The sequence below is a fragment of the Diadema antillarum genome, unplaced genomic scaffold (assembly GCF_040938485.1).
Source record: "Diadema antillarum isolate AM-2024a unplaced genomic scaffold, OU_Dant_1.0 seq00000166_RagTag, whole genome shotgun sequence".
NCBI classification, from domain to species: Eukaryota; Metazoa; Echinodermata; class Echinoidea; order Diadematoida; family Diadematidae; genus Diadema; species Diadema antillarum.
In genome coordinates this window covers 972822-995995 of record NW_027271236.1, presented here as the reverse complement: position 1 = coordinate 995995, position 23174 = coordinate 972822, and the positions used below count along the sequence as shown (strand labels likewise).

The 23174-nt window shown below is 38.5% G+C and overlaps 2 protein-coding genes across 2 annotated transcripts in view; one reads left to right on the top strand and one right to left on the bottom strand.

Annotated features, from left to right (window-relative positions):
- LOC139728119 (uncharacterized) overlaps positions 1-1645 on the bottom strand; it is an 88329-nt gene extending 86684 nt beyond the window's left edge. Inside the window, exon 1 of the mRNA XM_071639078.1 lies at positions 1562-1645. The gene's annotated coding sequence lies outside the window, so the exon portion shown is untranslated. The remainder of the gene's footprint in view (positions 1-1561) is intronic.
- Positions 1646-8590: 6945 nt separating this feature from the next.
- On the top strand, positions 8591-22710 carry LOC139728118 (armadillo-like helical domain containing protein 1). The gene is made up of 11 exons (XM_071639077.1): positions 8591-8790; positions 9146-9214; positions 9789-9955; positions 10315-10511; positions 11364-11448; positions 11925-12044; positions 14375-14447; positions 16515-16644; positions 18611-18688; positions 21571-21652; positions 22691-22710. Exons 1-11 carry the CDS (start codon positions 8591-8593, stop codon positions 22708-22710), a joined length of 1221 nt encoding a protein of 406 aa, XP_071495178.1.
- Positions 22711-23174: the final 464 nt, after the last annotated feature.

Sequence of the window (23174 nt, the reverse complement as noted above, 5' to 3'; positions counted from 1 at the left end):
TTAGCAATTTGAATGAAAATGCATCTAAAAAGATAGAAAGTAGGGTGAAATTCCACATGATGTTTAACTTTGGTTTCAAAAAATGGAGCAAAACTGAACAATGGAAATGGTATAACATAGCAGAAGCTTCATCAAACTTGAATCTGCAGTGAATTCAGTGAATGTTGATGGTTCATCACATGGTTCCATGGAATAAATAAAAACTACACCTGTACATCTGTAAGGTCTTGATACCATAAACTCACAAGTCTATCACTTTCCAACACATATATCACACAACACATAGAATATGCTCCAAGTAAGTTTTCTCTCTCTTTCCGGTATAAAAAGAATGAAACACCTCTGAGACTGACCCAGATGATTTATGAATCTCAACAATTCTACTCATGTAAATACCGGTACCATACACTGTAGATTACTAATGTCAATGTGAACAAGGTGTAGATACTGCATTAAACAATTTAATAAGCACTCACTTAATTTTGCTTTTTTTATTTCTAATTTTATCTATCTATCTTTTTCTAAGGGGGGGGGGGGGGGGGGGGTTTGAGAGATAACATTTTAACAAACAGGACAGCCCTTACAATATATTCCTGCAATACATTCCAGCAGCTAACAGTTGCCATTTCTACATTATATAACATGAACACTGTAAAATTGTGCACAACTTTCTTGGAATATGTGTGTACTCTGTCTCTGAAATTTTTTCACAGGAAGATATAAAATAGGAAATAATCTTTTTTTTTCAGAGAAAGTGTGATATTTCATCGTAACTTCAAGGCACATTTCCCAGATGGTAATCGTCAGCACACTAGACTTACTGCCATCAGCACAACTGAACTGAATCTGAAAAACAACCTGTCTCATATCATAGATCTCAGTACAATCTCGATATACAGTGTGCGAGTAGCAGATCAATTAGGCCTACATGTATACCATTTTTTCTCTCCTTTATAACTCTCAAAATGGACAAGCCATAGGCAGATAGGTGTAGGATCTGGTGACATTGTCGAAAATATGTGTACAACAATCCTGTTTGAACTGCCTTCCTAGCTTCATGATGATCTGTGTGGAGAGATTGGGCTATAAAATAATCACCGACATCTAGGAGTCAACAGAGTTCCGCCTCCCTACATTGGCAAGAAGAAACCCTGCTTACTCCCTCCCTGCGGTTAAAATTCGTGATAAGAGACTCCTTGCACAAAGTCCTAATCCTCAAACTTTGCTGCTGTAACTTGAAACTTGTTACACACACACATCCATACACACACGCAAACAGCTTATCTGCCGCAACAGCGCGAAGGTCACAGTTCCGCCAGCGGGCTGCACCCGGAGTATTCCCCTGAAGAGAATCGGCGTGGTCTCTCCCCCTCTTTCTAACGCACGAAACATCTATGAAGAGGAGTTACTGAGTGTGCAAGCATGTGTATATAAATTTAGCCCTATGCAATTTACAAGATGATATTGCCTGCCAATAATTTCATCTATACGTGAGCACTGATAAACGATCAAGTAAAAAGTCTCTGGTAAATTTATACATAGGACTTTGAAATGTTCTTACCGTGGTTGAGGTGGTTAGTCCCTGGTGGGCGTAACTACCCATCCGCTGAATTACAACATCCAACTGCACAACCCCAACCACATGTTTATGCCATGCCATGCCACGCACCTAGCCGAATCATAAACACTTTACAAACCTCGCCAATTGATGGCGCTATACCTCTCTTTGGTTTTGCTTTGGTTATCATCATTATTGAGCGCGTGGTAGCAAGTTATATGTATGATATGTAGTGTAGTAGGTAGTTAATGATTATCAAGAATTGGATTAATTACAGGGGCGGCGCAGCCATGGGGGCCGTGGGGGCTCGGGCCCCCACACTTTTTGTGCACCCTACAAAGGAATACATAAGGTGTCATCACTTTGGGCCCCCACACTTTTTTAAACCCGGAAGTACGTAAGAGGCACTACAATGGGAGGGGAGAGAATGAGCCGAGGACCTTTTTTTTTTTTGCTTGTTAGCTGAAGAAACCCGGAAGTGGACGGGGAGAGATGAGCTGAGGACTTTTTTTTTTTTTTTTTTTTTTTGTTTTTTTTTTTTTGCTTGTTAGCTCATGAAACCCGGAAGTGGGCCCCCACACTTTTGAAAACAGTGCGCCGGCCCTGAATTATAGAAATAGTAGGCAATATTGGGATATATGTGCATAATATACTGCCATCAATGCCAGGGTATATGTTCGCATATTTTAATGTTATTAGAATATAGACAATATACTGTTTTTGAATATGTAGGTATAATGTATATTGATAAGAAAGTTAAATGTCAAACTCTGTGACAGTTTTGGTGCCCTTATAAACACAGAAACATGTGTGAATTATATTCAATACAAACCCAAATATAAATCAGTACACCTTTATATAATATAAACTAATATATATATCATTAAGAATCCATATGATAAGCGTAATGATATATATAATTATATTATTGCGTCATTATATAAGCTTATATTTTTAGCCGATATGAAACCATGTTGTTTTAAATGTATATTCATACAATATAAACTCAAAAAATGTACATATCGTTTTGAATTATGACATGAACCCATATATACATTGTTATGAATAACATTATCAATATATAAAATGAACCAACCTATACAGTTATTTATGAACGCAATACAAACCCGAAATGCCCCCCCCCCCACTTTTGAAAACGCTCCGCCCGCCCTGAGTAGTAAAGCAGTGATCCCGCTTCGATCTGCGGGAGATCTCCCCCTTTGAGGCCATTTTTACTAAATCTCTCGCTCTCCAAAGACATTTTTCCTCTCCTCATCATAATTATAAGCTCTTTGTCGCTCTCCCACTTCAGTTTGAGCTTTGTTTGGGTTTTTTCCCGCCCTAGCTGCTGTATGAGAATATAATACTAGTATAATGTGCCCGCTTAAACCGCCCAACTTTTTTTTTCCTCTGATACAAGCTAAGATAGTATCAGAGAGCATCTGTGACCCATATACAGCCCAACAGTAATAGCGGTGTATTGTAGTGGTGTTAATTTCGTCTTACTGTTATTTTCAGATATTTTTTTTTCCTACGGGTAATTGTTAGGTGGTGTCTTGTTTGTTTGCCCGTTTGAACGGATTTTGACAGAATTTGTGTGGAAGATCAAATGACCTAAATAATAATACCTATTATTTGATTTGATTTGATTTATTGGTTTCTGTATCATCATTGTACATATACACATTCATGTACAAACATAAATATCATAATATATATAAGTATTTTCTTGTTCATTGCCTGTGTACAATGTACAGCAAAAGTACAACAAAACATACTACAATGAATAATACAGAGGGGCTACAGCATAAGCGTAGCTTGATTTGCGTGCAGCCCCCGTAGCATAACATAATATATAATGTACATCGGAAGGAGAATAGGAGGGAGGGATGACTTGCATAGAGATAGGATAGTTGAAAGGAGAAAAGGAAGGGAGAGGCTTGTCTGCTTTCACTAAAGGTTTATACAAAATAAAATCACCTGTATCACTGATTTAGCAAGACATGACAAAATATTTCTTCAACGAGGTACAGGTGGACAGTTGATACAGGTCATGGTCGGTTACATAATCATTATTACATAATAGATTAATTGTGTCGATATTTGTACGAAAGAATTTCGTGTATATAACAATGACAATGGAATTACTGATATTCAGATAACAACATCGTTTTTACAGCCTTCCTAAAAGAATGTCCTAAAATTATCTTTCATGTGTGTTCTAATCACTGCCTGATACCATAATTTAAAAGATTTTCTTTGATCGCGAGAAAGGGGGAGTTATTTGCATCTCTTTGGGGTGCTTTAAATATTTTATATATCTTTTAAATATATAGAGAACGTCGAAATTGCTCATCAACGGCAGAGCCTTGTAATGAAATAAAAAACAAATAAAAAACAAATCAATTCATGAATTTATACACAAATTGATAAAGAGGTAAAATAAACAAACAAATGAATGGACAAACAAATATAGGATTATTTTGTATAAAGTTTTAAGACGCTTTATCAGAAAACTGACTTTATTTTCGATTCCAAGATTTTTTTTTAATCAGTAGGCCTATTAACTCAAACACACATGCACATAACAAACAAATGAATGGACAAACAAATATAGGATTATTTAGTATAAAGTTTTATGACGCTTTATCAGAAAACTGACTTTATTTTCGATTCAAAGATTTTTTTTAAAATTAGTAGGCCTATTAACTCAAACACACATGCACAAAACTTTTTTGTTTGTTTTGTTCGTACAGACTGTAATACGAACTCTGAGAAATGTCCTAGGAAGATTATGCTCTTTATAGGCATTTTTTTTTTTTTTAGTTAGTTTTCAATGTACTTTTTAAAGCATTCAACGCATTCTAGTTCTTCGGAGAATAAACCAGAGGGGATTTGAACTTGGGTCCTAAGACTGTGAATGAATGCGGGGATAGCGGACGGAAGCAGGCCTATATAATTATCACAATGGGGGGACGTCCGACGGAAGAGTGAATAATTGAATTTTTGTGGGAAGGGTTTATATACTCAAGTATAGCTAAAAATGACGTTGGATAACACCCATGCAGAAGCTTTGCAGTTGGGTTCGTATAGCTTTAGAGACAAAAAGGGCACGCACGCACGCACACACACCCACACCCACACACCCACCCACACACACACACACACACACACACACACACACACACACACACACACACACCGTATTGTTCAATGACATAAAAAAGGCAGTGGTAGATGATAGACTTATGGGCCTCACGCTTTAAATTTTTTAAATTAATTCTTATGCAGTCGTTCACAATTTTCATGATTATTTTATGTTTGATAGCATGACCCCGTAAAAAATCAAAAAGGATATCGATACAGACAAGAAAATCCTCCAAGTTATACATTTGATACTAGTATTTAACTCGTATAATTTAGTTCAAGGAAAATTCTTTTTATTGAATGAATCCCAATGCAAGGGCTTTGTGTATACCAGAAGTCTTTTTTTTTTGTTCGTTTGTTTGTTTTTGTTTTTGTTTTGTTTTGCCTTGTTTTGTTTTGCTTTTCATATGCGCAAAATTGATTCAATTTGAATTGAAGTGGTTTCTTGATATCAACATCAGTGCAGCCAAAGGCTGAATTGTGACATTTTACATCAAATGAATAAAGAACAGAATACATCAAAATGATACACACACAGAGATTAAGTACACATAAATATTCATAATGAACCAAATATAAAAAACAAGATAAAACAAGGGAATGTGCGGCGACGAGGAATGGAGCAAAGTGCTGATGCATTCCAGGGCCCCGACTTATAAAGACTTGTGATTGATTCAAATCAATCACAACTTTACGATTGAATGCAAATCCATCTTATAAAAAGTTATGATTGAGAACGGAGAACTGCAATCAATCAATCACAGGTTGCGATTGATTGCTGCTTTCAAGAGATGTGTGATTGATTGATTTCTATCACAAGTTTTATAAATTATTAGTGGAAAAGTGAGCAAAGAAAATGGCACTAGGGCTTTCTATAGCTCAGTCGGTAGAGCACCAGTCTAGCAATCCGGAGGTCTCGGGTTCGAATCCCGATGGAATCCCATTTTCTTTGCTCACTTTTCCACTAATAATTTATATTCTTTCTGGTCAGTTTATTCTGTCTTTATTTGTTACAAGTTTTATAAGACAGGGTTCAGGTATACACAATACGACGCGAAATAAAATGGGCACACACGTGTACCGTACATTACGGACGGGTGTGAATGCATCATCATGGTGAATATTGATGGGCACATCACTAGCAATAATGTCGCCATTAGGTGATGACATGCGCCACCTAGCGGTTGCATACACACAGCGTTGTGTTTCTTTGGAAACGAAGATCATCGCCTGCCGAGCGCTTGATAGTTCATCATCTCCGGTAACTTTTAATCAAAATTTATTTTCTGTCCACAGTTTCTATTCCTGGTGACATGAAAGCTAGCTAACACAAGTGGGCAAATAAGTTTATTCCTGACAAGTCGTGTAGAGTAGTTTTATCGTCAATTAACCTGTCGCCACGACCGTGGTCCAGTTAAAGTGGTCAGAAACAGATCAGTCCCATACGTTGACTTTACTGTAATGTTAAAGTTGCCAAGTGATAACTCGTCTAACATTAGCCTGACCAGACCGCTGTGGCGCTTCGCGACAGCGGCTGCGTCTAGTTACTCTAACATTAGGATTTCGACACTCCAAAACGTTAGACAGAAAAAAGCCGTCTGCCCGGACTCGGAGGAGTCTTATAACATTTAGCACTTTTGTTGTTGTTTTAATTTTACAGTCCCCCCTGCGGATCTGGAGAGGATTCCGGATTCCATGAAGCCAGACGTATAAATTTAGAACATAATGAATCAAGAATGTTCTTCTAACGTTAACTTAGAAATAGATTAAAATTTTACTAACGTCAGAGACCTAACAAACACAGTTCGGGAAACCCACTCACAAGGGGGGCCACTCCTTAATAAGTAACCCGTCCCCCTTATAAGTAACCCTGTCCCCCTTATAAGTAACCCCCGGGGCACCCCTTATAAGGAGTCTCCACGCTCTTTTGCAATGCAACGCGAAAATGAAAGGACTGCGGCAATTCGCTTGATTATGTCCATAAAGCTTCACAAGTTTCCTAGTTACTCACGAAATTTGAGCAAAATCGGTTCGAGGCATCATATCTAAAATCATGGATTTAAATGCGATGTCAAACGACCCATGCGAATGCTGAAATGCGAGCGATTACTGGCGTGAGTGTCGCCAGGCGCGGCGGCGCGGCAATGCTTGAGTGCAGACGTGGCGACTGAGTACGAAAGTCTCCGAAAGTCTCCGTAACGTTACAGGTTAGATCAGTTGCTGGTCTCTGTGAAACAGAGATACGACTGACCATGACAGAAAAAAAATACAGACTGATCTTTCGGTCAAGTCTAAATCTGCCTAACGTTAGAACTAGGTCTACGTTCGATCTAGACTAGAGTCAAGAGCCTTGGCGGCTTTATTACTGCTAGAGGGAGATCGGGGGAGAATTGCCGTCCATTTCTTAATTCTAGACCGACCTAGACTCTAGAGAAGTTAAACTGTAAAATGAGAGTTCTACCAGAGGTCTAGGCAGCAAGGCTACTTGAGACTGTCCCGCACATCGCCATAGACCCTAATGTTTGTGCAAATTCAATTGACTCTAACTTCATTGAAATTATAGATCTCTCAGTCTCTGACTCTAGACCATCTAGTCTACAGCCTACCTAGGGCTAGGCCTTAGGGTCTCCAGAAAAAATGCTGAAGACTCTAATGGAACCTTAAGTTCAGTGATCGATCCAAGAAATTTGTAGACAATCTAGCTATCATCGTCAAACGTGAATGATGTCATTTTGTGCGCTTGGTAGATCTAGATATGTATAAGGGGCCTACACATCACCACCCAATGTCCCATTGACAAAGCATGTAAAAAAATGTGTGCGGGGGACCTTGAGTGATTGCACACAGTCTATCTGTAAATGTTACACTTTCAACACATATTCTTTTATCTATTTAAGGTTTTCGAGAAAAAAAAAATGGCCTGTTTACACCTCAGTCTGCTTGGTTGTGAACCCTACAAAGTTCTAAGCGTAGAAACTGCACACAGTCCCATGAGTACATTTTTGTTCAGTGCACTTATGATAGCCATTTTATGCAGGGTGGCGGTTTTAGGGCCCCTGGCAAGGTGTGGGTATCTCAACATGCTATATAAAGGTCTAAACAGAAAGATCCGTCTGTCTGGAGGAGTCTTTTATTTTTTTGACGTTCTCGCTCTCCTCGGAGGGGATCCGTGAAGCCAGACGCAGTCTCTGCGGAACAAATCCCAGACGACCAGATACAGACTGATCTTTCGGTTAAATAAAGGTCTAGCTAAGCAGGAGACTCCATCGACTCTCCATCTCAATGTTTTTGGCATATCAAGTAATCTCACGGTCTGCTGACTGAAGAAAAACAAATACTGAATTAAGAATCTGATGATATTTGTGAATCAATAAATTTAGTTTGATCGGGGAAAAAAATATAGTTAATACGGATCAAGTTCTAGTTCTAGATCTTCTAGAGACTGGATTCTCATAAACTCCCCCTTGGATAGGCCATTAGATGGAGGTCCTGTTTGTGAGAGAGCCACAACCCATGCACATAAAAGATTCAACTTCATTCATTTTTCATCTTAAAAGAGCAGGGTGCTAATCCGGCGAAGTAGCCTACCTACCCACACAAGATCATCTTCGCAATAGGCTGCATAGGCCTATATACTGGTATGTACTAACGGTATACCTCTTTGAAGATTAAGAAAAGCAGAAGAATAAGAAAACTTGGCAAGTAAACTATAGAAACTAGTGCACATTCTTTGATTTATAGTTGTACTAGGAATTTTACTTCTTTTCTTATCCTTACATGCAGGTTGATTTGTAGTCCTTTCATGGTTTGTCATTTTCTGTTGAAAGGAAGTTGTGAAGAAAGGACTGACTTTACTTGGCTCGAAGAAAGTCACAAGGCTGCCAGATGGCATCGGCTAACACATCAACAAGCAACATGCTGTCTCTCCTACGGGAGTGGGACAAGGGCTCCAAGGCAGTCAGGGCACACATTCTACAGGACTTTGTCCTCAACAACCACAACAAGACTGGGCCTGAAATTGAGGCCCACTTTGCGCAGGGAGCAAGCCTCTTTCTGGCAAGATTGACTGCATGGCTTCGCCTCACGTATCCTTGCTTTACTTGACGATGACATATATACCATGACATACTGTAGATCAGACACAATGTACTACTTCAGGTAGGACTGTTCAATTTATGCATATTGACAAATATCAGTTGTTCCATTTTCACAAAAGTGACATGTCTCATCAGCAATGTTTCAAAAGCATTGATTTGTCACAGTGTATTGATTACTTGCTACAGACCATTGTGCAAGCGTATGTTCTTCAGGATACTGTCCAGAATACAATTTGTGTGAAGTAAAGTTTACAGTAAAAACAGAAATGTATATCTACTTGCGTTGGATATGTCATATGACGAATGTCTTTCTTCCTTGACAGTAAATTCTCCTTTGGAACAGGTATATGGTTGGGACCTGTGTTAATTTACAGCTGCAAGCTTTAACAATATTCTTAGCAGCATCAAGCGGGTAAGTTTTCTCTTCCCTACTAAATTCTATTGTCATTTAAATAGGGATTTGCAACTGATTGACAAATTGCCCTGCATCAACATAAACGAAAGGGCAATTTGTCAATCATTTACATGAAAACAATGTGACACAAGAATTGCATGAATTTGAATGAATATGGATTTGTTTGTCACATTGAAATTATTACCGGTATTTCAGTCAAATTGTACTTGATGTAAATGGCACAATGTAAAGTAAATCCACTCTTTAATTCTTACAAGAGCCTTGGTTGCTCCTTAAATCAATTTGGTACTGCTGCATATTATTTGTATAGATTGGTGATATAATTGGGATATTGATAAATCATGTCATGATTTTGTTCCCTATGGAGCAAGATTAAGTGAAATTTGACACCCCCCCCCCCCCCAAAAAAAAAAAAAAAAAACTAGAAGAAATTTCAGAAGCCTGTTTTGTTGAACAGTGTTTGTTCTGCATGGTAGATGAATCCAGTAAAGGAATGCAGCGAGCTACAAATACACTGGTCTGAAAACTGTCCATCATGGTGCTAACAAAGTTTTCTCTGTCCTTTGTGCAGCCACAAGTTTCTGGCTGAGTTTCTTGAGGTGGGTGGAGTGATGACAGTGCTGGAGATTCTTGGCCTGAAACAAGCCAAGGAGGAGGATAAGACACAGGCACTGCTCCTCCTCCAGTGTGTGGCCAACGCTGGCCGCAAGTACAAGGAGCTCATCTGTGAGAGTTACGGTGAGCAGAGGTTCTTTCCTGTCTCTCTGCTGTATCCTTAGTCTTGTTGCATTCTCTTCTCCTTGTCTGATTTCGCATTTTCTTGACGATGTTGCCACTGTTTTATATTTATTCCTCCCATTATCTTTGTTTTAGGGTGTCCTTTCCGTCTGTGCTGTATTACTTTTTGAATTCAGTTTGTGTTTTCAACTGTTGTGCAAGATGGAGTGACTACAAAATTGTTTCAGTGATTGGTTAGGGTACAGACAATAAAGAATGCAATGAAGTTTTTGAGTAGAATGCTTGAAGTCACTGATGAACTGTGGAACACTTAATTTTAACACCTTGACCTGCTTGTGTGGTGTCGTAATGTGACACAGGTATCCGGGCAGTGGCTGAGTGTCTGGCCAGGTCCAAGTCTGAAGAGACCCAGGAGTGTGCCAGGAGCCTCCTTCAGAACTTGGCCCAGGGCAACCCCAAGTTCCAGTCCCAGGTCTACAAGGGTCTCATCGCCCTGCTGCCATGCAGCTCCCCTAAGGCTCAGCAGATGGCTGCCCAGACCCTCAGGATAGTCCAGGTAGGATGACCAGACAGGTGACATAGGGGTAGTCCTGAAAAGGACTGAGAGTAATTTTACTTGGTAGAATGCTGGGTTAAGAAAAAAAGAATATGGATGATTGACAGTTAACTGTCCGTTATGAAACTGTTTTTCAATCACTTGTCCAGTTCTCCTCAGACTTCAGTGTGGGAAGAATATATAAAGAACAAACCATTTCAGGGCTATGGTTGGGTGGTGTACTGCAAAATATCTGCACGCTGTGACCTTTACCATGTACTGAGCCAATCTGCAGACAGCATAGATAATAAGCATGTTATAAATTGTCAAATTAATGGATTGAAAACAATAACCGTAACCCTGTAGTAGAAGCTGATTGTTGATTACGTTAGGCAATGTCATTACTTGCCAGCGACTTTTTTTTTTTTTTTGTCTGTAATGGTACAGTATATTTGGGATGTGACAGTGAAGGCTTCTCAGGAATTTTTACATCATGACTAACACTGTGATGTTCTTCATGTTAGCCTACAAGTCTAGTGGGCAAATGGAGTAAGAGTTGAACCATAATGCGCTTACCAGTTGCTGTGCCTAAGTGTTATATGACTTCAGAGTGTACATAGGATTAAGGTCACCCATGCTTCTATTGTCCTTTCACAAGTTCAGAAACCACCTTCATCATTAACCTACAGAAATCCATAGTTTTTTGTGTTTTTTTTTTGTTGCCCGAAAAATGAATATGCATTTTCCAGCGGAAATAAAGGTTACTGTTTCCATGCATTTAACTTACACAATTTTTACTGCTGTGAGGTGTAGAGATGACATTTGAAATCAGGAACTACTGTATATTCTTTATCTTCTTTGTTATGCCCACAGAAAATAATTGGCCATGCTAATCCAAGCATTGTAGAGCCAGCTGTAGCCCTGCTGAGATCCTACCACCTCGAGGTCCAGTTTGAAGGTACGTCCAACAAATCAGTTTTATCGTTTCTGGTTGAGTAAAAATTAGAAACTGTTTTACTGTTGTTGTTGTTGTTATTATTATTATTATTATTATTATTATTATTATTATTATTATTATTATTATTATTATTATCATTATCATTATCATCATTATTATTATTATCATTATCATTATCATTACTATTATTATTATTATCATTACTATTATTGTTATTATTGTTATCATCATCATTATTGTTATTACCTCCGCCAAGGGAGGAGGTTATGTTTTTGTTACCGTTGGTTTGTTCGTTTGTTAGTTAGTTTGTCCGTGTGCAAAATAATATTCGTTATTAATTAATTATTATTGTTATTATCAACATCATCATCTTTGATTAATTGATTGATTAATTAATTTATTTATTTTTCATTGATACTTTCATTATCATCATCATTATTATTATAACTGGAGAGTAATCTTGGTTGTTTTGGCAGGAACTGAGCTGATCAAAGACTTGATGAACTATGAGATCCAGGACCAGCTGCTGAACAACCTGGTTGCTGCCCTCTCCCCTTCCAGGGAGGAGATTCTACATCGACCAGAAATCCTTGATGGTGAGATCCGTAGATATGTAAAAGCTTAGCAAGTAATACATAAGTGCCTAGGCAAGTGAAGGATTCAGGTGCTGCAAGTTGATCTCTTATGATAGCGTTGTTTGAAAGGAGTCACCTTTTAATGTTAGTTACATTGTTATGCCTCCGCCACGAAGTGTCGCCGGAGGCATTATGTTTTCGGGTTGTCCGTCCTTCCGTCCATCCGTCCATCTGTCCGTCTGTAATGAATTTTGTGGACAGCGTAACTAGAAAACTGTTTAAGGTATCCTAATGAGACTTGGTATGTATATGCATGAGTGGACGAAGTTGTGCCTATCAATTTTTGGGGGCACATGCTCAAGATCAAAGGTCAAAAGGTCAAGGTCAAATGCTCAAAATTTCACTATTTCCCCCATATCTATGCAATGCCTGGAGGTTTTTTCTTGAAACTTGGTGTATACATGTAATACAAAATAAAGATTCTCTAGAGAGTGTTTGAAGTCATGAGGTCAAAGTTCAAAGGTCAGAGGTCAAGTGAAAATGTTAAAATTTCACTTTAATATTCTCCATATCTTGGAAATGGTTCAAGCTATCTTCATGGAACTTAGTACATATGTATGTACTGACTAGCAGTGATTATCTAGGGAATGTGGAGTCATGGATCAAAGGTCATGGGTCAAAGGTCAAGGTCAACTCCTCATAATTTCACTTTTTCCCTCATATTTAAATGCAATACTTGGCAGATTTTTCTTGAAACTGGATATATACTGTATATGTATAACCCAATAGATATTCTCTTGGAAGTTTCATGCCCAAAGGTCAAGTGAAAGGGCGAAATTTCATTTCTTGGTCCATATATCTCTCGAAAGTGACTCAAGGTATCATCATGAAACTTAGTACATAATATCGATGCATATTCTACCTGACAGTGATTCTCTTGGGAATTTTAGGGTCCAAGGGTCAAAGTACAAGGGTCAAAGGCCAAGTTAAAATGCAAATATTTTACTATTTGATAGTGAAATTACATTTTTTCTCCATACCTCGAAAATTTAATCAATGCATAGACTTATTAAAAAAAGGGTCAAAAGTGAAGTAAAAATCCTCAAATCCCCAAATACCTGCACTCTTATGCAGTATACATGTAGCTATCCATCCAATTAAACCTAGGTCAAGGAAAGTGAACATATGCAACACATTTGTGACAAACCTATCATTTTAATATTTTGCCAATTATTTTGAAACTCATCACACATTGTGAAGACATTGTAGTATGGACATATTAGGAGAACCATGCATAAAGGCAGAGGCATACCAGTCGCCATAGCGACATTTCTAGTTTTTGTTTGTTTGGGTTTTTTTTCTGGCAAAGACTTGGCATAAAACAGACAGCCGCTGAAGAATGTATTACATTTATTGTCTTCTCCCATGTTTAAAAAAATGTGAAAAGCCGAGCATTTTCTTTTTGTTGTTGTCTTATCTTATATATCAGTAGTCACAAGATTTTTTTTTTTGTGTGTGTATCCAACTTGATGGTGGAGACAAAATATGCATGTATTCACTACAAATATTGGGCACCACCTTGTGCCAAAGTTTATTCCATGACTGAAATCTTCCTCTGGCTTTTAGCTTTCTGTTCACTTTAAGACACCAGCTATCAGATTTATGTGGATTTGAGCCCTTCATGTGAACTGGTTGAATAGGGTATCTGTGTTAAGACGAAAAACTTGTTGAGTAAATAATATCTGGAAATAAAAAAGATTGATATGAACTGTCAATTGTGAATAAAAATGCTACCCACCATTCGTACATCTGATTCTCAATTTAATTCACTAGCAAAAAGATACAAACAATAATAAAAAATTGCAGTGAAAGCTCCTTCAATGTGTTTTAGATGAATTATATTCTGTGATTAAGTAATCATCTCACCAACTTTTCAGAGATAGCTGAACTTAACTTATCTGAGCCTTATCTAAATGCAAATAAATGTTACCTATTTGTGCACTGTTATACTCTGTCATTTTCTGTAGATTTTGTTTGCTTTTTCTTTTTATGCATAATGTTATGAATGTGAAGCGCATAGAGACTTATGCTTGTATTATGCACTATACAAGTTATTATTATCATTATTATTATTATCATTATTTGTGTGTATAAGATATAAGATGTTATGATATTATGATTATGATGATGATGATGATGATTATTATTATTGTTATTATTATTATGATTATTATCATTATTATTTGTGTGTATACATGTATTTGAATTCATTGAGTCATCATTACAATGCAGTAGAGACTGTGCGAGGTCCAGATCCCTCTTAGCAGGCTTTCTTTCTTTCTTCTTTCTAGATCCAAGTGCACCAGACCTAAAGCGCCCTCTACCTGTGTTTGTGCAACAGGCTTCAGCTGCCAAAGTCATTGGGTAAGTTAACTTGTTGAGGATTAGTCCTGAGTATTGACCGATTCGGGTTCGTTGAGGGCAGCAGACATTTCATGGGACTGGGCGCAGCCATAGTGGGTGTCTGAGCCGACCCCCCCCCCCCCCCTGCTCTCCCCCACCCCGGGCAACATGTTTATCACGCACTTGTAACAAAGGTTCGCGCACTAAGCAAGCATTCGCGCACTCAGTACGAGACACCCATTGGCTAAAGCAGTTTTTCATTCTGCGCGCGTGCTAATGTAGGGAGAGGGGTGGGGAGTGGGAAGGGGGGGTCGGCTAAGACACCCACTATGGCTGCGCCCATGCCAAAAATACACAAAGCGCGTCACAGAATTGGTCAATACTTGGGCAAGTGTCTATGGGAAATGTTTGTTGTAGCAAAATCAGTCTGTCATCAATGGGTTAAAGAGAATCAGCAAATATCACTGCCTTTTTTATTTTCAACCCGTGGCAGTGATTTTGGCTCACATCAGCTGAAACATGCAAAAATATTTGTTGTATACAGTATGTCCCAAAAAGAATTACAATCAAATTTTTGCATTGATAACACCCAATATGATTAAACTGTCTAAATGCTACTTCAGAGTCTTAAAATACAACATCTTAGCTCTGTTTTGCAGAAAACCCCATTCAATTTGGTTTAGCGGTCACAGAGAAATGTGGAATGTTGTAAAGCATGTCATGAGTCTGATGCTTCCAAGTTTAGCTCCCCGATGCTTTTGTGTGTGAATACAATAGACAGAACTTGGAGCGAAGAGGTTCTTGACATCCTCTACAAAATTCCTCATTTCTCTTTGACCATTGAAGCAAATCAAATGGGGTTTTCTGTAAGATGTGGGTAATGAGATATAGTTTCATACCCTGAATTTGTATTTGGATTGATTCACTATCTTTAAAGATATCATTGCGAAGGGTCCCGTTGTAATTTTTTTTGGGACATACGGTAGATCTGTGTATTTCAAGCCTTCACTATAGTGCTGATGGAAAAACAACAGTACAAATTACCAGGTACATGTATCTAGTACATGTAATATTGGATAAGCGGAGCGTAGAGATGATTATGTAGATCAACATGTCCTTCCTCGGCGCTCTTTTTTACACGACATTTCAGCATTTATTGAGCTGCAAGTCCCCTTCCCTCTCCCCTTTTCTCAATAGGAAGGAAATATTGTGAAAATTTTTCTCTATGGTGAGATTTCACTCTATAATTAGCACCATTTCATGGACCTAGTGAAATTCCTGTAAAGTTGTCTGGATGACAAATTGTGAAACATTCACAACAAGTCAAGTCATTGCATATAGTGAGATTTGATATTACTTCTATTGTTGTTTTTGTGTTTTGATGGCCTGCAAATCTACCAAGAAGAAATGACTACTGGCATATTCTTTGAGTTGGAGCTCCTCAGTTCATTTATAGTGGATTTATTTGCTACTTGTACTCTATACATCCCAATTCTTATACTACTCATATTCTAACTGAGGGCTGCACACTAACTCATATTTTCTGCCTGTCCAACCTGTCTGTCGGACCAGCGGGTGCCCAGTTTTTCCATCTTTTACTTGTCCATTCCTGAAAAGGTTACTGGTCCGAGGGTGATATTTACTGATCAGGGACCGTCGGACCAGTGCCAGTGTGCAGCATTGTCTATTAAATTAGTCAACTCAGGATTCTAACTGAACACATCTGGCCAATAAGTGATTTGTCTGAAGTTGTGTATGGTCATTTTTCTCCTTTATGATGATAATAACGATAATTATAATAATTATGATAATTATGATGATGATGATGATGGTGATGATGATAATGATAATTATAATAATAATAATAATGATAATAATAATGATAATAATAATAATAATGATAATAATAATGATAATAATGATAATGATAATAATAATGATAATGATAATGATAATAATAATAATAGTGATAATAATAATAATCAAATTTATATGGCACTTTATACTGGTGTTTCTAAGCACACTGGTGCTATTCATACAAAAGGACTAGAAAACACAAAAACAATAACATTTACCGCATGTACATAGCATCCTAGCCCGGGAGTCGCACCAGATCTGTGAGAAGCTCATCCAACTAAGAATCGTCCATAACCTGATGCTAGCCATGGGAAATGAGGACCACGCCGACAGCCAGCGCCAGGCAAGCATCACTTTGGAGGTGAGATCATTGTTGTTAGGCAACAGCTGGCTATCTCTTAGCAACACACATGCAGCGTAGCTGGCATTAGTACGACTCATTCATGACGCATAGATAATGATAACAACAGTAACAGTGATAATGATAATAACAGTTATTGAAGTTTTGCTTCTGAGAAGTTTGTGAAAAAGTAATTGAGTTGTTATTCGTCCATAGGATGAAAATTCTCTTCAAGCCATTGATGACGATTGTCTCTAAGTGTTAAAATGTAATAGTGATTGGAAGTGATTTAATACCAGGATTGGTACTCAGGACCCAAAGTCTTTCAGCATCAGTTCTTCCTCTGCCACTCTACCACTCCCATGCCTTCCCCCTCCCTTTCACCTGTCCCCCTTTCTTCCTATTTGCTACCTTTCTTCCCTTTCCCATACCCATTCTCTACCCCTTCCCCTCCTCCTCTTTCCTCTTCCTCCCTTAACCCTAATCAGGCTGGGGGGCGGAGGGGCGGAATCCGCCCCCCCCCCTCAACGTTTCGCGCAATATCTTCGTAGCGCGATAAGCGCGATGTTTCATGACTTTTTTCTTTCAAGTATCGCGCAACTTTTGAGACCAAAATTGTTGCGCCCGCACGTACCGTTTTGACGCGACGCCCGTTCGAAAAAAAATTGTCAACCCCAAAATTGCTCCAAAACGTGATTTTGTGTACAAATCCAATGCAAATTGTGTTTTTTCAATTAATTCGCATAAAAATTCATATCTTGACTTAGAATGGACAAAATTAATTTATTTTAGCATAATAAAGCTTCGAAAAAAGTCTGTGACAAATTTTGGCCAAAAAACAAACAAAAACAAAAGGTCGAAAAACAAAGAAATACATAAGAAATTCAAAAAAACAATCAAATACATAAGAAATTAATTTCGATACAGATTTCTTTTATCCTATGTCTCAGGAGAATGATACAAGAAACATTTTCAAAAAGAAATTAGCTTTAATTAGAGCATTAATAAGTGATTTAGAGCCCAAAACTGATTTTATGCATAAATTACAATAATTAATTAATATAAAATATAAGAAAAATTTTTCGGAGAAAGCAACCATACATTTTGACAGTATACGTCGCGGGCGTCGCATGTGCCAATTTTTGGCGCGATCACGCGTTCCATAGGCGAGATCTGAAGGGGGGCGGAATCTGCCCCCCCCCCCCCCCCCAGATATAGCATAGCCAAAAAAGCCCAGCCTGATTAGGGTTAATTCCCTCTTCTTCTCCTCCCTTTCCCCTCTCATTCCTCTCCCTTCTCATACCCTTCCCACATCCTCCTCACCCTTACCTTTACCCTCATCTAAGCATCACTAGTCTATTTCAAAGTTACTGTAGATAGGTATCATTACCCTATTCCTCACAATCTATGATATACATCATATATTTTTCGGAATTTCTATTTACGCAAGTTTTGCGAGTCAGCTTGTATTTTCACATTTAACAACATGCAAGAATATTAACTATGATCGCGATAGAAATGCAACTTGCATGCTTACATTTCTTAGTCCGTTTGCTGTACTCCATGATCATGAATTAAACCCCTCATGAAATTACCGGGGAGTTGTGCTTCTCTACAAAATTAGACTCGCTAAATGTTAGCCCGACCAGACACTGTTACGCTATGCGAAAACAGAGACGTACCATGTACAGCGACTGGGCTGTGTATAGTTAGCTAAATGTATGACATACAGTGTATACTGTACATGAATTCCATCAGTGGTTATCATTAGGTTTTTTTAACCCGTTGAGGACTAGTTCAGAGTATACTCGGGCAAGTGTCTATGGGAAATGCATGTTGTAGCAAAATTAGTCCATCCTCAACGGGTTAAAAGAATTAATTGACATTTGATGAGTTTTTCATTGTGCTTTTCCTGAGCATGAAATTCTTATTTGTTTGTTGTTTTGTTTTTTTCTCTATCCACCCCCCCCCCCAAAAAAAAATCCAGTACCTAGTCAGCACATACCCTATTGTGGATGAGAACTGCCGAGAAGCAATGGGCGACACCCTGTACCAGATGTTTATGGTGAGTAGCCTCCCTACCCTCGCCCATCTGTTGATATTCTCCTTTTAGCCGCTAGCTTATATCCAATGGACCATTTTGTGGCTTCCTTTGCCCCATTAAGCAAGTCCCATTGTGACGAAGATTATGATAATGATGAGACTGTATCAGGATGATACCTCCCCTCCCCCTCAACTTCTTATCCATGCTTCCTTGAGGTGGGGTTAACTTGTTGAAGACTAGTTCCAAGTACTGTATACGCTGTTATTTTTGTGTACAGATATTTTCGCGAATGATGAGGTCATAGACATTTTCGTGAGATGTTGTTTTCGCGAATCAATGCTGACCTTTACATTAATGCTCTATTAACACAGCGCATGGAGGCATTTTCGCGTGTTGTTAAATTTGCCATCCAATAGTGATTCGCGAAATTCGCGAAAATTAAACCCTCGCGAAAATAACAGCTTATATAGTACTCGGGCAGGTGTCTGTGGAATATGTGTTTTGTAGCAGTATCAGTCCATCCTCAATGGGTTAAAGGCTGTGTCAAATGCAGATGTGGGTAAATATCTTTGACATTTCGTCAGTCCCTAGCACAAAGGAGAGGAGAGCTTTGTCAGCAAGAACCCTCTACTCAGAATAAGGACGTAACTCCAAGAAATTATGACCTTGTTTCTATCGTGGCTGCCACAAAGCATCAGACTTTGTACTCGTGCCTCAGGGAATGTATTTCGTCATAAGTGTGCAATCGGTTTGACCATATTTGATAGCTCATCAAGACCCAATTTAATTGTGATAGATCTATCTCTTTCTCGCGCTGTGCAAAATAAAGAACCTTTGCTTGACAAACTAACTGTGCTTTGATTAAACATATTACACTGTAATTGAACAACATGCCGTACTCTGTGACTAATTAAGAACGTGCGTGTTGTCCTTGATAGCAGACAAAGTTGAATGATCTTGTGATATAGGACTTTACTTCTATGGGATCATAAAAACTGAGTAAGGATGAGTTTAGCCTTTTAGGTATAAATGTTTTCTGTATCTGCTGAAGTGTGCTGTTTACCTTGAGAGTATGACACAGTGACAGGTTTCTGTTTGGCGTACATGTTTTGTTTTCTTTTTGGTCTTGACATTGATTGATGTGCCTTGATATCTCATCACATGTACATGTATCAGTACCTACTGTGATACAACTGGTGCAGTAGATTAACGGATATTTGTATCTATGCAATGGATGGAGACGTGAGGAAATTTGTGAAAGATATGACTGCAAGGGCACAAATAGAGAGGTAATTGTGACTCTCTTGACATTTAGTTTAGGGAATTCAGTCTAAAGTCCATGGTAAGACAATGCACACGAATGTAACTCAACAGCAAAGTCCATGCCTTGATGTGTGTCCCAATGACAATTGGGTACAGAAATAACTACATGTTTTGCAAAAGTGTATCACGGGTCAAGAAGGTAATTGCATCAGCTGTCTGTCAGTGCTTATTCCGATGTTATTCTGAAGCAGACTGCACTGGATATTACTTTTTTTACCACAGAAGCACAATAAATGTGAAATGATAGTTTGTTGCAATTGGAAAGTCTGGGTGTGTGTGTGAGTGTGGAGGGGGAGAGAGGAACGGAGGCATGATGGAGAAAAAAACAGTGAAGGCTGAGCAACTGTAAATGAAATTGGAATGTGTATCTGCCTATGTTAGAATATGTTTTCTGCTTTTTCTAGTTTGACTGCCGGCGCAAAGAGATATGATTTTACCAGGGAAAAATTGAAGAAATGCTTCCAAATTCAGCAAGATGGTCCACATCTTTTAATGTTTATCATTGATACAGTTCATTATTCTGAAGGTTCATTGATCCAAAAATTAACAAAGTTCATTATTCCGAAGGTATGTTAATCCAAAAATGAACTAAGGTTAATTATTCCAAAGGTTCTTTAACCTGTTGAGGACGTACTGATTTTGCTACAACACACATTTCCCATAGACACCTGCCCGAGTATACTCGGGACTCGTCCTCAATGGGTTAAACAGAAAATAAAACCGGGAGGTTCATTATTCAGAAGAGGTGTCAATCAAAAAAACCCCAAGAAAACAAACAAACAGATTTATAACTTTGAAGGTTTGTTTTTATCCCTGTCTTTACATTTTCCAATTAACGAATCTTTGGAATAACAACTTATTTCATGTTCACATGAGTAACCCTTCGGGATAATGAACCATATTTTATTTTCGGATTAACGAACCTTTCGAATAGTGAAACATTTCATTTTAGGAATTATGAACCTTCAGAAAAATGCCACAAATATTTGGATTAATGAACCTCTAGGTAATCCATATTTTTGTGTTGTGGAATGGCGAACCATCAGATAATGAATCTTATTGCGTTAATGGATTAAAGAACCTTCAGAATAACAAACACCACCTACTTTTCATTACCATTAGTAAAGTGACATGTTAAGGAATACTTCGCAGCACTTTGATAGCAGTTGAGTTTCTAACTCTCATATGTTACTTACACAAGGTGATAGATTATAAAGAGTAGTAATCAGTAAGCAAGTAGTGTTGGGTATATAGAATGACTGGGCACAATTCATGAATAAGTCCCTGAATGTTTGCCTTGTTGAAGTCTTAGCAAGCATAATGGAATTTTATTTAAAAAAAAAGAAAGAAGTGGCAGGACAATGACCAACAAAACATAGTGATATGATGCAATATTGCTAACAGTTGTATGTGTCTTATCCTGCTCAGTGAAGGATTTGATTACGTGTTTTATATCCCACAAGATATTTTTTTCTATATTTCTTAATTGTTGTCTGTTCTACATTCTATATAAAAATGATTGACCTTCAAGGTAGTTGTCAGATAATACAGTCATTAATCTCTGAATTCTCTTCCTTCAGTCCAACCCAGAATCTGTGTACATGGTGATGAGTTCAGTGCAGGCTGATGTCCTGAGGTCAAACAAGGTCAACATTCCCGGAAGTAAGTTCTTGGTTTGATTGCAAATGATGTGAAATGAGTATTTTGCCACTTTCACAATCCATTGGCGGATCCAGAGGGGGGTGTACCGGGCGCATGCCCCCTCTTTATTTGTTGTTCAAACAAAAGAAATAAAAAGAAAAAATGAGATGAAACCCGGAAGTAGCACCAGAAATATTTATTGCACCCCCCTTCACGGAATTCCTGGATCCGCCCCTGCAATCTGTGAGTTATGATCTGCAGCCCAGCTTGTTAATTTCCACACTACTACTTCTGTGCGCTGATAATCAGGACCGTTTTCCTGTAGGAATGCTTTGTGTTCTCTCTCTCTCTCTAATTGATTATACCAAAGATCCTACACTACATAAGATAATCAACTCTCCCAATTTTACACGGCTGCTGGTGGAACGGAAGTGGCTGCCACCCACTTGCGTTGAGCTGGTATACAATCGAATGGGCGTTAGCCTTTTGCAAAGGCAGTTCGCAATAATTTGTGGACGTGCAGTGACAGCAATTGTAGTGACCTGCGAGCGGAGCTGAGCAAGCTGTGTGCGAGTCTACTGCCCACTGTGACCAGGGTGGTGAGACGAAAACTTGCTGTGCACAGTCTTTTGGAAATCAAAATGATTATAAACCTGCTAATGGTTTGGTGTAGCTATTGATGCAGTTTAAAGTACTGCATCAATTCTTAGGTTTACTCATATTCTTTACAGAAAATTCCTTCCTCCTTGTCTTAACCTGTCTTGGTCCTACACAAACAAATCGGGAAAGTACTGCTCACCTGGAAACTTTACCCGCTCAACGCTAGTGGCGCACTCCTTAAAAATCCCACAGTTCCAAACAGCAGCGCTTCACTTTTCGACCGAGAGTTTATCATCTTACGTAGTGTGTAGGATCTGTGATTATAGCGCCAAGATTTACACGATATAACCCTGTTGGTATCCATCTGTATTTTCATGGCAGCTGACCACACCCCAGTTGAACTAGGGATTTTCTGATTCAAGCTAATCACATTTTGTATGTGTTCCCTCCCTCTTCCAGTTGTGGATGGTCTGGACTAAGACAGCCAAGAAGACCCTTCGATGCAATATGATAAGGAGTGAAAGCCAGCTGGTGAGGGAAGGTACAAACTCTCTCATGCATGAATGATTTTTGATGCGTTGGATGTCGCATCACCAACATTCTAGCCCAACACCAGAAGAAGAACTGCTCCACTAACTCATTGCATGCAAAGCCACTAATTACTATAACTCTTTCACAACCGAGCAAAGAGGTGATGTTTCTGAAGCCTGCAAAGCATCAATTCAACCTACAGAGTTCAGGGAGTTAACACAACTTGCATGTACAGCGGAGATATTGAAGTTAGCAGACCATATTTGAAGGCTTTCTCCTGCTTTTGATGAATTAAGCACAAAGTCATACCTGAATCAGACCACGTCAGTAGTGAAAAATTAAATTTCACCTTGAATTGTGTGTGTGATTTTTTTAAATCTATGCTTCAGGCATCTTCTTGGCACCATGGGAT